At 38.9% G+C, this 16,188-nt stretch overlaps 1 protein-coding gene across 1 annotated transcript; it reads left to right on the top strand.

Annotated features, from left to right (window-relative positions):
* Positions 1-5,156: 5,156 nt before the first annotated feature.
* On the top strand, positions 5,157-12,539 carry LOC133099152 (interstitial collagenase). Its single transcript, XM_061202634.1, has 10 exons — positions 5,157-5,310; positions 5,756-6,000; positions 6,094-6,242; positions 6,484-6,609; positions 7,340-7,495; positions 7,630-7,747; positions 9,832-9,965; positions 11,456-11,618; positions 12,145-12,248; positions 12,430-12,539. The coding sequence occupies exons 1-10, from the start codon at positions 5,203-5,205 to the stop codon at positions 12,537-12,539; spliced, it is 1,413 nt and encodes a 470-aa protein (XP_061058617.1). The 5' UTR covers positions 5,157-5,202.
* Positions 12,540-16,188: the final 3,649 nt, after the last annotated feature.

Here is a 16,188-nt window from a genome sequence, read left to right on the forward strand (position 1 = left end):
TGGTCAATTAATCTTCAACAAAGGAGGCAAGAATATACAATGAAGAAAAGACAGTCTCTTCAGTAAGTGGTGCTGGGAAAACTGGACAGCCACATGTAAATAAATGAAGTTATAACACACCATCACATTATACACAAACCTATTGTATAGCACAGGGAACTATATTCAATATCTTATAATAACCTATAATGGAAAAGTATATGAAAAAGAATATACATATATATGTGTATAACTGAATCACTTTGCTGTACACCAGAAACTAACACAAAATGGTAAATCAAGTATACTTCAACAAGAACAACAACAAAAAACCCCACAAAGATTCTATCTCTACCACTTGCTAGTGGGACACCCTGAATTAGAGACTTAATCTTAGAAAGTTGCCACAGTTTCTTAATCTATGAAGTAGAAATAATAGTATCTGCCCTAACTATTACACAGGATTATTGTGAAGATAAAATAGTCATGTATGTTAAAGTCATTGAGGGCTCACTAAATGTTAAATGCTATTTCTTTTGCTCAGCACTTATAAGTGTTGACTGACTCAGAAAACCAGCTGTCATTGCAATAAATTATAATTGGGGCATGAGTAGTTGAGAATTAAAAAGAACTGGATAAAAAGCTAGTGAGCTTAGTGAACATTTTACTTTTTCAAAAGAAAAATAATAATAGAAAAAAGTTCTGAAGGCAACAAAGGTGTATACATCAGAGACTCCTAAACAAGCAAGCAAGTCATGGTCTGGGCATTGTCTCATCATCAAAATCTCATAGAGGTGTCCTGAGCTTCCTCACACATCCTAAATCCATATCACAGACTTGAGTGCTGGGAGAGAATGGTTCCAACGTGTCTGGGCTGAGCCATGGTACAAGCAGCACTTATCCCCTGCAGGACACTTGGTTTGAACTTCCTTAGAGGAGTGCTACAGCTGCAAAAGTCTGTAGGCTACTCTCAAGTATGTGTTCCTGATGAGCATTTTCCAGACTGTTTAATAAAATATTTAGATGGAGAAGTATTATTGGCAAACAAATTAAAATGCTCAAAATAATCGGTGAATAAATGCCTATAGCATGACGTGCAAATAGCCAAAACTAAATGTGCAGCATTTCCTTCAAAATCTCCACTCAATGGATATGTCCAGATTTTGCCTATGATATTTTAAATAATTTTAATCTTAGGAGAATGAAATAAATAAAAAATCTAACCATGGGTATGAGACTTTTTGCAGACAATTGAGCCTTCCAAGAAATGCCCTTTTATTTGTGTCATTTAGTATCTATTTATTCATTCATTTATTTATTAGTTCATTAGTTCATTTATTAGTTCAACAATCATTTGTAAATACCTACTATGCTGAGGTAGTAACTATAAGCTACAATTTTATTAATTTTGGTAAAGAAGTAAAGGTTATTGAGTGGTAGCATTAAGAGGAAGATTCTTTCAGCTCTGAGGGGCAGGGTGGTGGCATAGAGACATTATTGTAGACATGACATGACATTAGACAGCCTAGCGTCTCACAACATTATCTCTCTGTTAGGGAGGCAAAGTTTCTATATCCAGAGTGTGTGTGTCATGTCTCTTGACAAGAGCACCATGAAGACTGCTAGGAGGTGGACTGGAGTTCCACAGACACGTGTTAGTAAGTGACTTAGGGCTGATGTGTCAATCATTTCTACCTGGAGGGTAACCACGAGGACTGAGGTAGTCAAAGGCGCAAAGTGTCTGTTAAGCGTCTGGCATACAGTGGTTATCCAAAAAGCCACCATGTGGCCATATGTAGGGAAAATATTTTGGGTTGGATAAATCTTTCCCTCATGTTACTCCCAAAACAAAACAGCATTAAATATTTAAAGTTTCTGGCTAAAGGCCATTTCAAGACTTGTAGGACCAAAAAGAAAAAAAGAAAAAAAGTAAAAAGAAAAGAAAGAAAAAAGAAAACATATCTGACACTCAAATTGAATTATAAAATTAAAAACTGAATCACTTTGCTGTACACCTGAAACTAACACAACACTGTTAATCAACTATATTCCAACATAAAATAAAAAGTTAAAAAAGGGCTGAATTTCCAAGCATAAAAAATATGAAGCAAAATTGAAATTCCAAGAATGAATTTAATATGGAAAAATACAAACACATTTGAGTCTTTCCACAGAGCAGCCAGCGTGGAAATAATTTGCCTGTTTGGAAATAGGAGTCAGTTGACACAGCCATACTTCTGAGAGCCCTCTTAAACCTATCATTCTCCCAGAGGAAAAAGGGTAGCAGGATAATTTCCACAAAATTACATCCAAAAGGGGATTATGGGGGAGGAAGAAGCTCCCAGAGAAAAAAACATTCAGATGTGAAGAGCAATACAATTTTAACATGTTTTGAGTTTCTTGGAAACTATGCTCAGTGCAAGCATTGCTAGGATTTTGGTAGGATTTAATCACCAGCTTTTTGTTCTAGATTTTTGTGTTTTCTTTTTCACTCTCAAATAGATCACTCACAAGCACAAGCCTGGGAGTTACGTGTTCTGGTATAAATACCTAACTGGAAATTTCAAGATTTAGGACCATGTGAATCTTTGAGGCTTTAAACAAAACTTAACTTAAAATTCATTGTTATTTTAGGAAGAAATTTAACAAAAAGCTATTTTAGATATCCAGTTTCCAATCCATGTCAGCATATCTGAAGTTGTAACAAAACAGAGCATTTAAGTCGAGAGCTCTGGACTCAGACCAGGAGAAAAAGGTATTTGTCCAGGCTCTGTCTTCTCTTTTTCCCCACCCTTGTCCTCCCATCCCTGCAGAGGTGTGACCCCAGACCTGTAGGCAACTACTCTGTCCTTTAGTTTCAATTGGAAAATCAGGGTCTTGGACTAGATCCATGGTTTTTGAGATTCACTGCACTGAACCCTCATTGTTCCCTAGAAATTGGGGACTTTGTTAAAGAAAGGGGGATGGGGGCAAACTGGGAGTGATGTAGATGGGTCTCGCAGCCCATTTCCCCCTTCATTAGAGCACTTCTCCTATCATCTGGTTTACAAATTGGTCTTCCAAAAAAGATTTTGTTTAAAGGATACAGTAGTTTACAAGGTTTGAAAACTTCTAGACCATAAGATATACACTCTTGCCAGACTGAACAGTTTATGAGACTCTTCCAGGGTGATGCTTATGTAATTTCTGGCCCCATCCCAGATGGTCACAATGCTGTTCTCTTGCATTAACCTAGTGACCCTTGTTTCCCAGACCCCAATGGAGTTGGGGGCAACTTCACACTGACCAGATTCCTTAACAGTCAAGGTGTGTCTACCACCCCTTGATTTTGAATACACAATCTGTGTTCAACCTCTAATGTAAAGAGCTCTTTTCAGTATATTCCTTGCCTGTGCTGGAGTGTCTTTAGTTGCCAGTGTTCTTTGGTCCCCACCCTCCATCTAATGCCTGTGAGAAGGAGAAGGTTTCATCTTCATGAGAGCTTCTTCCAATTCCTCTCACTGCCATGAACTCACATGTTACTCCACTCAGATGAGGAACTTGTGGTTAAATGATTAGGGAGGAAATAAGCTCTTTCACAACAATTCAACAACTACTGAAGCAAGATTTATTCATAAGATGCGTTTCTTAGTGTGGCGAGGAAAACAGAAATTGGTAACGTGAGAAAAGTCCTGAGAAAGCAAACCTGACATGATGGGGAAGGTGGGTGACACCATCAGGTGCTAATGTGGAAGAACACAGGCAAGTGTTTCTCAACTTTATGTCGCATTTAAACTCTTTCAAGGAAGGAGGGTGGGGCGTGGGTAAAGGAAGCTACAGATTTAGACCAGCTTGCCTTACCAAGAGTGGAACAGATACCACTGGTGGCCCCAAGACACTTTAATGTGGATCCTGAAGAATGAATATACATTTTTCATTACATAGCCATGTATTTATTTTAATAGGCAGACAAAAATAATAACCCACTAAGCTATGATTTTATGGATATGATAGCCTATAATGAGGCAAAACTTTTAGAGTAAATTTAAAGAAAAATACAAAAATGATATTAGAGGTGGCACTAAGATTTTGCAAAAATCATGACAGAGGTAGAAGGATTAATGAAGGTCAGAAAACTAGGGCTAGACCAGGTCCAGAGTCTCTCCTATCCCAGTACTTTCTGGTAAAACTGATCTGTGCAACTTCATACAGACTTCTGTTAAAGCCATCTTAAGGTGTCCCATAAGATGTTTCTTTATTAATTAACCCCATTCCATCATAACTGGTGCACAGAAGATGCTAAATAAGATCTTTGAAATAGATGAATGCATAAATACATGAATGAATGTATACATGAAAGAATAAATAATTGCTGCCTAGCCCCAGGGAGCAGAGATGTGCTCACATTGAGGGGAATGAGGATGATTAAAAATAAGACCTCAGACTCATACTTGGTCTTTTGCTAGCCCCTGGCTCACCTGCTACATTCTGACAGGTTTCAGAGAAGGATCCTATTTGTCCCATGATGCCGCTGGGCAGTGTCTAAACAGGGTGGGGAGTTACCTCATACCCCACCTGTGGACGGGGACCTTCTAAGCCAAGGTTCTCAAATCTTGGGCCTGAATGAAGATTAAGGGAAACTATGGTGCTAAGAAAATAGTGTACAAGGCAGCTTAGCAAAAGTAGAAGGGAACCCCATTGAACCTGGGAGAGCCACCCCCAAATGAATGCCTGTCAGTACAGGTGCTGAACAGCCTTAGGGCATACATGTCAGCAATTCTGTCCTCTGCTCGGGGAGAAAGTTGTGTATATAACCCAGAGCACTTTACGACCAGCAGGATCAAGTACCAAAGTCTACTTTTTAAAAAGTCTGTGGAGTACTCTGTGATCTCCAGATATAATAAGGTCTTTCTCAAACAGGATAGAAATGAATTGAAGAAAACAACTGTTTACATGTTGGAAGTGTCTCCTTTGCCCATGTCCTGTTTGATGTTAATCATAAGATTGCAACACCAAACAAACCCAAATAATCTGCTTGGAGTCACTGTTTGTGATGATTGCTCAGGTTATTCACTGCTAATCAAGAGGATGTTATGAAATGTGAGTCAGACAGCCTCCGGCTTCCTGGAAGTGCCAGAACCCTATATATATATATATATAGAAGGAGCTTCCTAGTTGAGACTGGAGCAGCAGAGAGGTGGGACCATCAGATTCCTTAAGCTGAGAAGGAAGACAGAAGCCAGCATGCCCAGACTGCCTCTGCTGCTGCTGCTACTTCTCTGGGGCATGGGGTCTCACAGCTTCCCAGCAGCGACTTCAGAAACGCAAGAGCAAGATGTGGAGACAGTGCAGGTAAATGCTGAATTTCACACGCCCAAAATGCAAAAGCCTTTATTTGCATTTTTCCACAGTATAACAGAGTAACAGCAGTATAATAGAGTTTATTTAAGGATGGATTCCCTACAAAGAGAAATTTTTGTCAGAAAGGGCACTATCCCCAAAAATGTATCTAGCCATGCATAGACTCTCCTTTTCCAGTTAGAAGTGATAGGGAACTAAAAGAACAATATGCAAATTTGTCTCTACAAATTATAATTCTGACTTCATAATAACTAATGATAGGGAAATTTCTACTCCAAAATTACAGTTTCCACCAATAATAAGGATAATAAGGACCATGCAATCTAAACACAATCTTTAAAAGTAGTTCTGTGTTTCAGCTATAACTTTATACTGTCAATATTTAGAATTAGAAAGATTTCCCATCCAGTGTTTCAATAATTTTATCTTTCATCAGAAATACCTGGAAAACTACTACAACCTGAAGAGTGATGGGAAGCAAGTTGAAAGACAGAGAAACAGTGACCCAGTAGTTGAAAAACTAAAGCAAATGCAAAAATTCTTTGGGCTGAAGGTGACGGGGAAACCAGATGCTGAAACCCTGAATGTGATGAAGCAGCCCAGATGTGGGGTGCCTGACATGGTTCAGTTTGTTCTCACTCAGGGGAACCCGCGGTGGGAGGACACACACCTGACCTACAGGTAATTAGACTGAGCACCAGAGTGGGAATGCTATTTCCCATCAGAGCCATCAGAAATGAAATCTGATGTGTCTGTATTTTATTTCATTTGAAGGATTGAAAACTACACACCAGATCTGTCAAGAGCAGATGTGGACCATGCCATTGAGAAAGCCTTTCAACTCTGGAACAGTGTCTCACCCTTGACCTTCACCAAGGTCTCTGAGGGTCAAGCAGACATAATGATATCCTTTGTCAGGGGAGGTAAGCTCTTCTGGTAGCATGAAAGTATTCTCACCTTAACTTCCCCCTGCCTTTGAATCTCTTCAGCTTTGCAACTAGATTTCCTTGTTTGAGGAGAGTGTTGATTTTATGGACTTAAGAATGAAAACTATACTGCATTTGCTGCAAATCTGTTGGCCTCCTAGCAAAGCTAATTCTTACTCTCCTGGGTTAGCCTAAATAAGAACCAAGAGGAACTTTTATTGAATTTTGTTTCTTGCAGATCATCGTGACAATTCTCCCTTTGATGGACCGGGTGGAAACCTCGCTCATGCTTTTCAACCAGGCCCACGTATCGGAGGGGATGTCCATTTTGATGAAGATGAAAGGTGGACCAACAATTTTAGAGGTAAGTCAGCTCATCTTGCCTCTCTCAACCCTTCTCCCCCCACCCACCTTCTTGGTTCATTGTAATATTGGTTGACTTAACTGAAAGAATGCATTAATAGAAGTATGCATTTTTCTGCAACCACTTAGAAAATTAATGGTGCATTTAGAAAATGTAAGAGAAGAATTATTTATGTTAGTAAGAACATCTTATTGGCTACAAATAGGCTACTCTGAAATTTCTGGTAAGTAAATGTTGAAAATCTTAATGTTTTCCTTGTGGGCATCTACATAGAATCATTTTTATTGGAAGAACACACCAAAGTGTAATAATGTTAGTAAGATATGTGGAAATCAGGGGAAGAGAGGCTGTACATATTTTCCAAAATTTCCAGCCTTAAGCATGTATCAATCTGTAAATAGGAAAAAAAATTGTGTTAATAGAAAACTATTTCTTCTCTGTGAAATAATATGTGTCATCTAACCACTGACAAGACTGACTAATCTGTGCTAGACTCTTGGTTGGCTGAATTTACTTTTTAATTGTAATCATAGAATTTAGGCTTTAACTGGTCTCTTCACTATTAATAAATGCATTCTTCTTACCTTCAGAAATTTTTTTTATACATTTCAAAAAGCTATTGAGAAAATAAGAACATTAATCCTTTAGAGTTATAGATTACTTCTTAATTAAATGTCTCAAAACTGAAAACATTTCAAATAATTGCAAATGGGTTTATTATCCCTTTTAGATTATAACTTGTATCGTGTGGCAGCTCATGAATTGGGCCATTCCCTTGGACTTGCTCATTCTACTGACATTGGGGCTTTGATGTACCCCAACTACATCTTCAGTGGTGATGTTCAGCTATCTCAGGATGACATCAGTGGGATCCAGGCCATCTATGGTGAGTATAAAGGAAAACATTATAGACAAGGGGTCATTAGAACAGCCATTGGCTTTATCCTTTAAGAAGCTTTCATTGGTTATGTAGTTTTCCAAAGCCAGGTGGAACTAACTCCAGATCTCTTGTTCCTTTAGGACCTTCCCAAAATCCCACTCAGCCAATTGGCCCGCAAACCCCACAAGTGTGTGATAGTAAGCTAACATTTGATGCTGTAACTACAATCCGGGGAGAAGCGATGTTCTTTAAAGACAGGTAAGACATCAGTTCTTCTTTGTGTTTTGTATGTGTAATAACAGGACTCACTGCTATGGGTACATATGGGCCACTACTATGCTTCACACTTTGTTTATCTTACATTTGTTTACATACATTATTATAATTATAGTTGAGTGTAAACAATTGCTTGCTCTTGCACAACATAATGAACTATAACAACCTTTTCCCCAGCATGTATTCTGTCATTTGATTCTCACAAAAATTACCACTGAAGTAGAAAATCAGTAAATATAATTCCATTTTACAGATCAGTAAAGTAAAGCAGAGAGAAGGAAAGAGATCCTTCAGGGCACAGAGTTCCTTGGCAACAAAGCAGTAATTGGTCTTCTGACCGCTACTCCAGGCCTCTTCTCATTTTTGTCACTCTTTAGGATGATAAGTGTGTCAGTATTTTATTAGGAGAAATCAGTCCTTTTCATAGCATCATCATGCTGAGAAGGATTCTATAGACCCCTTTTAAGTATCATCCTGGAAAAGACAGCCCTTCCAAAGCCTGTGGTCATAATAGGACTCTGTCCCCACCCCCTTACCCTGGGAGGGGGCAAAGAAAGATAAGAGCCATTGCAGGGAGAATCCCCAAGAGTTCATGAGGACCCTGTCTGTTGGGGGCCAGGGGATATGGGCAGTCACAATGTGCTTCCCTCCTCAGAGGAGGGTCCTAGAACTCCCTCAGCAGTGTGTGGCCTCAGGAAGGCTAAGGTCCCCTCACACACAAGGAATAGGCCTGCTCTGCATACAGTTCTGATTCCTAAAGGACGAGGCAAAATAATAATATAGTCATTTTCTGAATAATACAGTCTGCCGCACATACAAAGTAGGGATGCTCTAAAAGGCTCGCTTCTCCTCACCTCTCTTCTTGGAGTGTCACTGGAGCTGTTTTACCACTTTGTGGTCATATCTACCACAGAAGGCAGTGTATCGGCTCCTAATGTTTCCCATCCTGTGCTTTACTATTTCTGAGTATAAAAGATAAGGATGGATATAAACCATACAGAGTGTGGGGAGTGCTAGGAAAGACTTGGTTTTAAAGGAAAGCTCTCAATATAGCAGGACGTGCTTGTCAAAGCAAGTATTTGAAGGATGACTCCAAAGAACAGGACCAAGTCTAGGATTTGCAAGAACTGAAAGGACACTGAGATCATTTAAATGTCACCAGGTCATGAAGCCACAGAAGGTTAAGTCTAGAAACAGTAATAGTAACTGACTTGCCCAAGGTCTCACAGCCAGGCAGAGGCAGGACTAGATCGAGAAGTCAGATTTGACTTCCAAGGCCAGAGTCTTCGCTGTGGCCTGGAATCGGGAAAACTCTTCTGTCAGCCCATGTGACAGTCTATGCTTTGTCGTTACCCCAGTCAACTTTGTAAACCACCAACCAAAGGAAGACAAATGGAGTGGCTGCTAGATCTGAGTTTAAAGTTAACCTTTGCCTCTTATCAGTTGCATGGCCTTGGACACCTCCCTTCGCCTCCCTGACCTCAATTGCTAATCTGTGAGATGAGAGCAATGTTCTCTTGTAGGGTATTTGTGAGATAGGGCATGATGTAGGTAAAGTGTGCACTAAATGTAGGATGTTAGTGCTGTGTTCTAGGCCCTGGTGTGCTTGCCAAAGCTGATTGTTACATTTTGAGAATTTTGTAAGCTGGTTGTTAAACAGCATTATTAAAAGTTAAATTATTAACTTTAAAGTTAAATTATACAACTTACAATTGTATTTAAACTAAAGGTAATAAAAGTAATCAGAATTCATCCCTTTGTAATTATTTTGCTGCATTTTACTATTTATTTATGTTTCTGAGGCGGTTTATGCCTAATGTATCCATATAGTGGAAACACTATACAGTGGTGCACCACCGCAAATCTCTTGATTTGCAGTGGTTGTAATATTTCCACCATGAAAATAAGCAAATGCTACAAACCAGGACTCCTCCCCACCCTCATCGTGGAGAGCCAGATGTTAAACATTTATGAGCACACTACTAGCGCCAGCAATAGAAGGACTTGAATGACAGCCAGAGCTTGCTATGGATTAGATAAAAACTTTTTTCCTTCTTTCAAATCAGGTTCTACATGCGCACAAATCCCTTCTACCCAGAAGCTGAGCTCAATTTCATTTCTGTTTTCTGGCCCCATCTGCCAAATGGACTTCAGGCTGCTTATGAGGTTGCCAATAGAGATGAAGTTCGGTTTTTCAAAGGTAATGTTTCCAATTATCTTTCAGTTTTTATGAATTAAAGTTTCTTCTGCTTTTGGGCTGATATATGAGACTACTAGCTACTTTATTTCCATGGACTTTGGAAAATCTAGCAAATCAATGGGAGTCTATCACTTTAGTTAAGAATTGCATGGTGCATGTCTGAATAAATTTAAGTGAAAAGCATATGACTGGAGATACATATTTTATGGCCTGTTTGTGAATGTGGACTTATGGAGGTGTTTTCTGTGCAAACTGTTTATGTATTTTAAACCCTCTCCACATTCTTGGGGTGCTCAGGAGTAAAACTGAGAAGATGGAACAGAAACATTTGAGTTTGGTGGTTTCCTAGAGCCTATTTTATACTAATAACTCTCCTGAGAGAGGAGGCCCCACAGGGCAGCCAGATGGGGGTGCTGCATCCTTGATGTCAGAGTATGGTCTTCAGACCAGCATCACTGACACTGTCCCAGGGTCTGTTAGGAATTCAGAATCTCACTTACCATAATACTGACAAAGTTCATCCATATTGTCAGATCCTATTCCAGACCTTCTCGAATTTTAACAAGATTCCCAGGCGATTCGTATGTACATTAAAGTGTGAGAAGTCCTGAACTATCATGAATAGAATGGGGTAAACTTCTTTGATTCTATCAGAATGAAACGTGCTCCAATGATCAGCTCCTGACTTTGAAGACACTATGACAAACACCAGTATTTCCCCAAATGTATGTTTGGCATAGTGCAGACAAACATTAAGACACTTGACCCAGTCACACACTCAAGGCAAAGAACTCAATACAGTTCAGATTGGCAAAAAACTTTGAAACGGGCTTTCTAGCCCTTATATAATGAAATTAAATGGGATTTTAGATACACAAAGTTTCAAACTGGTTATTCCTGAGGGATAAATAAGGATACTTGAGCAAAAAGTACAAGCCTGGCTACAAGACATAAGACTGGTTTTATACGACATGGAGTTTACTAAGTGTAAATATGCAGAATCTGGACACAGCCTAAATTCAAGTATTTGGAACTGTAGTCAGGTGCAATGATTTCTACCCAGGGTTGCAAGTCATTACAGATTGTGAGTCATTACAACACTCTGGCTTTTAGGATACCCTTGGTGTGAACTTCCACAACCCACGGGCTACCTGGAGAAGTGAGGTTTCTATCACTGAGGTGGCATGATGAACTCTGTAGTCATTTGAACATCTGGCTTTGGAAGGAAGCCCCCAACGCCACAAACCAGTCATTCTCAAAGCTTGCTACAGGTTAGAATCGTCTAGGAAATTTAAAAAAAATACTGATTTAATTGGTCTGGGGTAGGATACCAGCATCAGTATTTAAAAAAAAATAAATCTTCCTAGATGATTCTAATGTGCAGTCAGGATACTCCTCTAGCACATGAGACTAAGCATTTAGCTGGAAATCCACTTACTGTCTACTGGTGCCCTGGGTCATGTGTTTTCATCCCTGTTCTTGATTGGCAGGTAATAAGTACTGGGCTGTTAAGGGGCAAGATGTGTTATACGGATACCCCAAGTACATCTACAGATCCTTTGGTTTCCCTAGGACTGTGAAGAACATCGATGCTGCTGTTTCTGAGGAAGATACTGGGAAAACGTACTTCTTTGTTGCTAACAAATGCTGGAGGTAAAGACTGGGTACAGAAAATGGTAGGGTATCTATTCTTTCTACATAGAGAGAATTTACTAAATTGAATCATATAAAAATGAGTCTCATAGTGCCTTGGCTAGCTGCCTTTTCTGGGAATGGCTGTAGCTTGTCCAGCTTCCAAGTCGGTTGACCAATAATCATCACGCAATTCCTGTCCCAGAGATCCAGGGAGAATGTGGACCTGAATTTGAAAAAGAAAATGTGAAAAGGAGGGCATTCGTCTTCATAGAGCTGCTGCAGCCAACAGGAACCTATCTTTCACTGAATTTGACATTAATAGCACCTACTGGAGAAGTAGAATTAGATGTTGGAGTTCAGAGGGAACTTATAAATCTAGTATACCCAACATCCTACCTCACTTCGTCCCACCTCCTATTTTTACACATGACCTATGGAATTAAAAGGTCTTCTTACATTCTTGCTGGTGAATTTCCTGTAATGGTTTTGTGAAGGCTACACATTTAACAAATAGTTCTGACACTTCTAATTATTTTTTGACCAGGTATGATGAATATAAACAATCCATGGATGCAGGTTATCCCAAAATGATAGCAGAAGATTTTCCTGGAATTGGCAACAAAGTTGATGCTGCTTTCCAGAAAGATGGTAAGTGAATATATACATATTTCCTCTATTTTGTTGCCACAGAATAGCATCAGTATTGTAATTTGGAACAGAAAATACCAAAAATATTTATTCTCACAAATGACTTGGATTTTTGAAGAATTAAAGTTAAACCTAGAAATCATTTGTATAAGGTAATAAGTCTCTTTTGTTTTATTTCTAGGATTTTTCTATTTCTTCCATGGAACAAGGCAATACAAATTTGATACCAAAACTAAGAGAATTTTGACTCTCCAAAAAGCTAATAGCTGGTTCAACTGCAGAGAAAATTGACCAGCTGTTAAAAAGTTAAACAGAAAAATATATTTCATGAGTCCAAGGAAGGTGTTTTCCTGAAGAGACATATATTTAAATAAAATACAGAGTTATGAAGTATAATCTTATTTATACCTCATTCTGCATATTTTTTATGACTTAGAATGTAATATTTTATGTAATGTTATAATTTAGTTCCACAAATGAGGGCTAAGTAAGGTCAAATTCATGGCTCCACAGTTCAATTCTCTGTAGATGTGGAAGGAAGGGGTAGGCAGTTGCATTTGGATAGTCCTGGCCAGTGAATTGTGCCCAGAAGTGACCGATATCACTTCCAGATGGAATCATTGGATTGCTGGTGCAAACTTCTCCAGTGCTGTGATGATTGTAAAAGCACATCTTGAGAGAATTTCCACAAGGTTGAAGAAGCCAGAATTCCTGGGCCAACACTCTGAACAGTTACCCCAAACCTCAGTAGATTTTGCTTAAGAAATAAACTTTCATTGTGTTAAGCCACTAAGATTTTAGACTTTGTTAAAGCTGTGTAACCCGGTTTTTCCAGACAAACATTATCTAGTTTATCATGCCTAATTTTGGAGGATGTTAATGGAGGTAGGAGTCCTGTAGGTAGCTTTCAAGTCCTATGAATTTTATGAGTAGCTCAGAGAGTGCTCAGAGTGTTTGCAGACTTTCCAAATACACAGAGAGTCTTGGGAATATTTTGAGGTATTCATGATTCTGAGGCAGGCAGTTCTCAACTCAAGAATTTGGACAGCAGTGTAACCTTCCCTTTAGCCAAATCTCTCTCTCCATTAAACATTTTTATATTAAAGTATAACATAAATGCGGAAAAGTGCACATATCATAAATGTTCATGTCAATGAGTTATCACAAAGTTAACAACCCCACGTAATTCTCACCAGCTCAGTAAACAAAACATTACCAGTGTCAGGGAGGGGGAAATATCTCCCTTACCCCTCTTGAGCTCTTGTGGCTGAACTAATAATAAAGTTGACACAAGACAGATTAACAGAAGAAAAAGAAAGTTAATTTAATTCATGCACACGGAGGTGTCATAGAAATGAGACATAAGGATTGGCTAAAGCAAGCAGTTTTTATACATTTTAGATAAAGAAACAATAAATTTGTGAGGAATTGAGAAGACAAAGAAATTTAATTGGTGAAGAATCTAAAGAGAGTTTGGGCTTGGGGTAGTAAACTAAAACAGTAACAAGGTTTGTATATTCAGTCCTGCATCCCTATCTCTGGAGATAAGGATGTCTTACCACCTCCAGATGCAGGGATGCCACTGCTGTCAATCTGATTCCCCCATAAGTACTGATATGACAGCTGTTTATGATGAGGGCTCTCAAAAAAGTCTTCCTTTCAAATTACCAATTTATAGGATCCATCATCTGGCCATTGATGTGTAGGATATTATATTCATTTCAAATAGTGAGTCAAACCAATAAGCCTTTTTTGTGGCTTAACCAAAGATGCAAGAGACATCTCACAAGAGAGTATGTATCCCTCACATGATCCCATCACTGCTCAACTCTTTCTTAGCTTAGTTCTCCAGAATAAGAGCCTGAAACAGGAATTCTTTGGTGTTGTCATTGGGGGAGGAGTGCTCTCAGGAGAAAAGGAGCGGGGGACACAGTTTAGAATAGGGAAAAAGCTAAAGAATGTGGTCTTAGACAGAGCTTGCTTTGATCTTATGAACAAGGAACTCTGGAGCAAAAACTGAATTACAGTTAGTCCCATCTTGAGGCAAAGGAACTAGACTTTTGCACCCCTGTGTCAATCAGTTATCAGTTGAGGTCTGTTTTCGGGAGAGGGGCATTGGTCCCAGGCAAGATGATCCCATTTGACAAAGTAACAGGGGACAACTGGAAGTTGTAGCAGTCAACACTTGCAGTATCCATGAGGATGACGAGGGGGATCTGGGGACAGTACCAACAGCATTCTCTATACATTCTTTATCTCCCAGAGTAACCACTATGCTGACCTCTAATACCTTAGATTAAATTCACCTATTTTTTAACTAAATTAGAACAACTGTGTATTATTTTGTATCTACCTTATTGTGTTGAACATTATTTATCCACTGGTAATGGGCTTTGGATTGTTACCATTTGGGGGCTTTTATAAATAATGTTGCACATATGTAGGCATTTCTGTTGATTATATACCTGAGAGTGCAATTGCTGAGTCATAGAGATTATCAGACACTCTTCAGATTCTTCCTTGGCCTCATCTTTCTTTTATCCCTGCCACAGCAGTGGTGACTGGCTTTGTACAGGTTCTAAACCAGCTTCTAAACTAGCAGCTGTTCTCGTTGGGTCTGTGCAGTGTGTTTCTTGCTTCCTTCTCTAGGTTTTTCCATCTTTTCTGTTGATGTTCCATCCAGCTCTGTTATGGAACTCATTCAGAGCTCATGCACATACAACCTAGAAGTGAGAAGGGTAATAGTTTGTGGGACAAATATTTTACCAATGTGAGAGTAATGGATGAATAAATCCATCTCCCTTTCTTTCTTCAGAAGGGTGTTTCTAAGACACATTTCCAGTAGTCCCTCAGACAGTCCCATATCGTACAACACATTTCTCATATCTCTATCCAGTTGACAATTCATCTGTGTACTGTCTCTCCTGCTTTCCCTGCTTTACTCTCCATGTCTCTCAATCCAGCTCCCTGGATTACACTTAAATTTTGTCTCAGGCTCTGCTTTCTAGGAATATAAGATTAAGATAACTTGTGCTGAAATGTGGTAGTGATAACCCTTGGTATGTAGTGGCATCACAGTTACTGATACTTTCATCTGTGGTTGATTGTGAAAAGATGATGATTAATGATGAGGTGTTGGGTTATCAGGTGTCTGGGACACTTCAACCGTATCAGAGGGATGGTAATTTTAAGAAATGTGGAGTGAGCTGGTTAACTGCCCTGGGAATTTGATAAAGAAAGTAATAGGCTCAGAGAAGCCAAATATCAACTTAAGACATACTGTGAAAGCTAACAGACTTTAAGGGCAACATTTAAGAAAATCCTCATCTATTGTAGACTATGCTAAAAATCAGTCCCAGATCTAACTGCAAAATTGGACACTTTCTAGCTGGAATAATAGGTAAACAAACCTGAAAATCTTGAACACCTAAATTTCTCTGAAAGCTCCACATGGGTAGAAGTATCAATAATATCTCCCTCTTGACAGAGGAGGACAACTAACCCTTGTGTAGAGAATCAACAAAGACCATATGTGACTCAGCCTCTCACAAGATAATGCTTGTCCTTCTCCCAAATTGTTTTCCTCACCCCTCATTGTTTTCAGGCAAATGACTAAAGTCAGGTCTCAGTTTAGCTCAAATCCTAGCTATAGCATGAAATCACTAACACACCAAACTTGTTGTGGAGTGATTTGAGAGGAGAGTTTGGAGATTTCCCTTACTTTCTATAAGCCCAGATATGCTGAAAAGTATTTTTTATTAAATATAGTTGATGTACAATATTATGTTAGTTTCAAATGTACTATATAGTAATTTGACATTTGCATACATTATGATCACTATAATAAGTCTAGCCATCTGTCCCCATGTAAAGTTATTACAATACTATTGACTATATTTCTTATGCTGTATAGTACATCCCTGTAGCTTATGTATTTTAT

Source organism: Eubalaena glacialis, chromosome 10 (assembly GCF_028564815.1).
Source record: "Eubalaena glacialis isolate mEubGla1 chromosome 10, mEubGla1.1.hap2.+ XY, whole genome shotgun sequence".
Classification (NCBI taxonomy): domain Eukaryota; kingdom Metazoa; phylum Chordata; class Mammalia; order Artiodactyla; family Balaenidae; genus Eubalaena; species Eubalaena glacialis.

Coding starts and splice junctions, on each gene's coding strand:
- LOC133099152 (XM_061202634.1), top strand. CDS start 5,203: ATGCCCAGACTGCCTCTGCTGCTGCTGCTACTTCTCTGGGGCATGGGG. Junction 6,001..6,093: donor GACACACACCTGACCTACAG/GTAATTAGACTG, acceptor TTTCATTTGAAG/GATTGAAAACTACACACCAG. Junction 6,610..7,339: donor GTGGACCAACAATTTTAGAG/GTAAGTCAGCTC, acceptor TATCCCTTTTAG/ATTATAACTTGTATCGTGTG.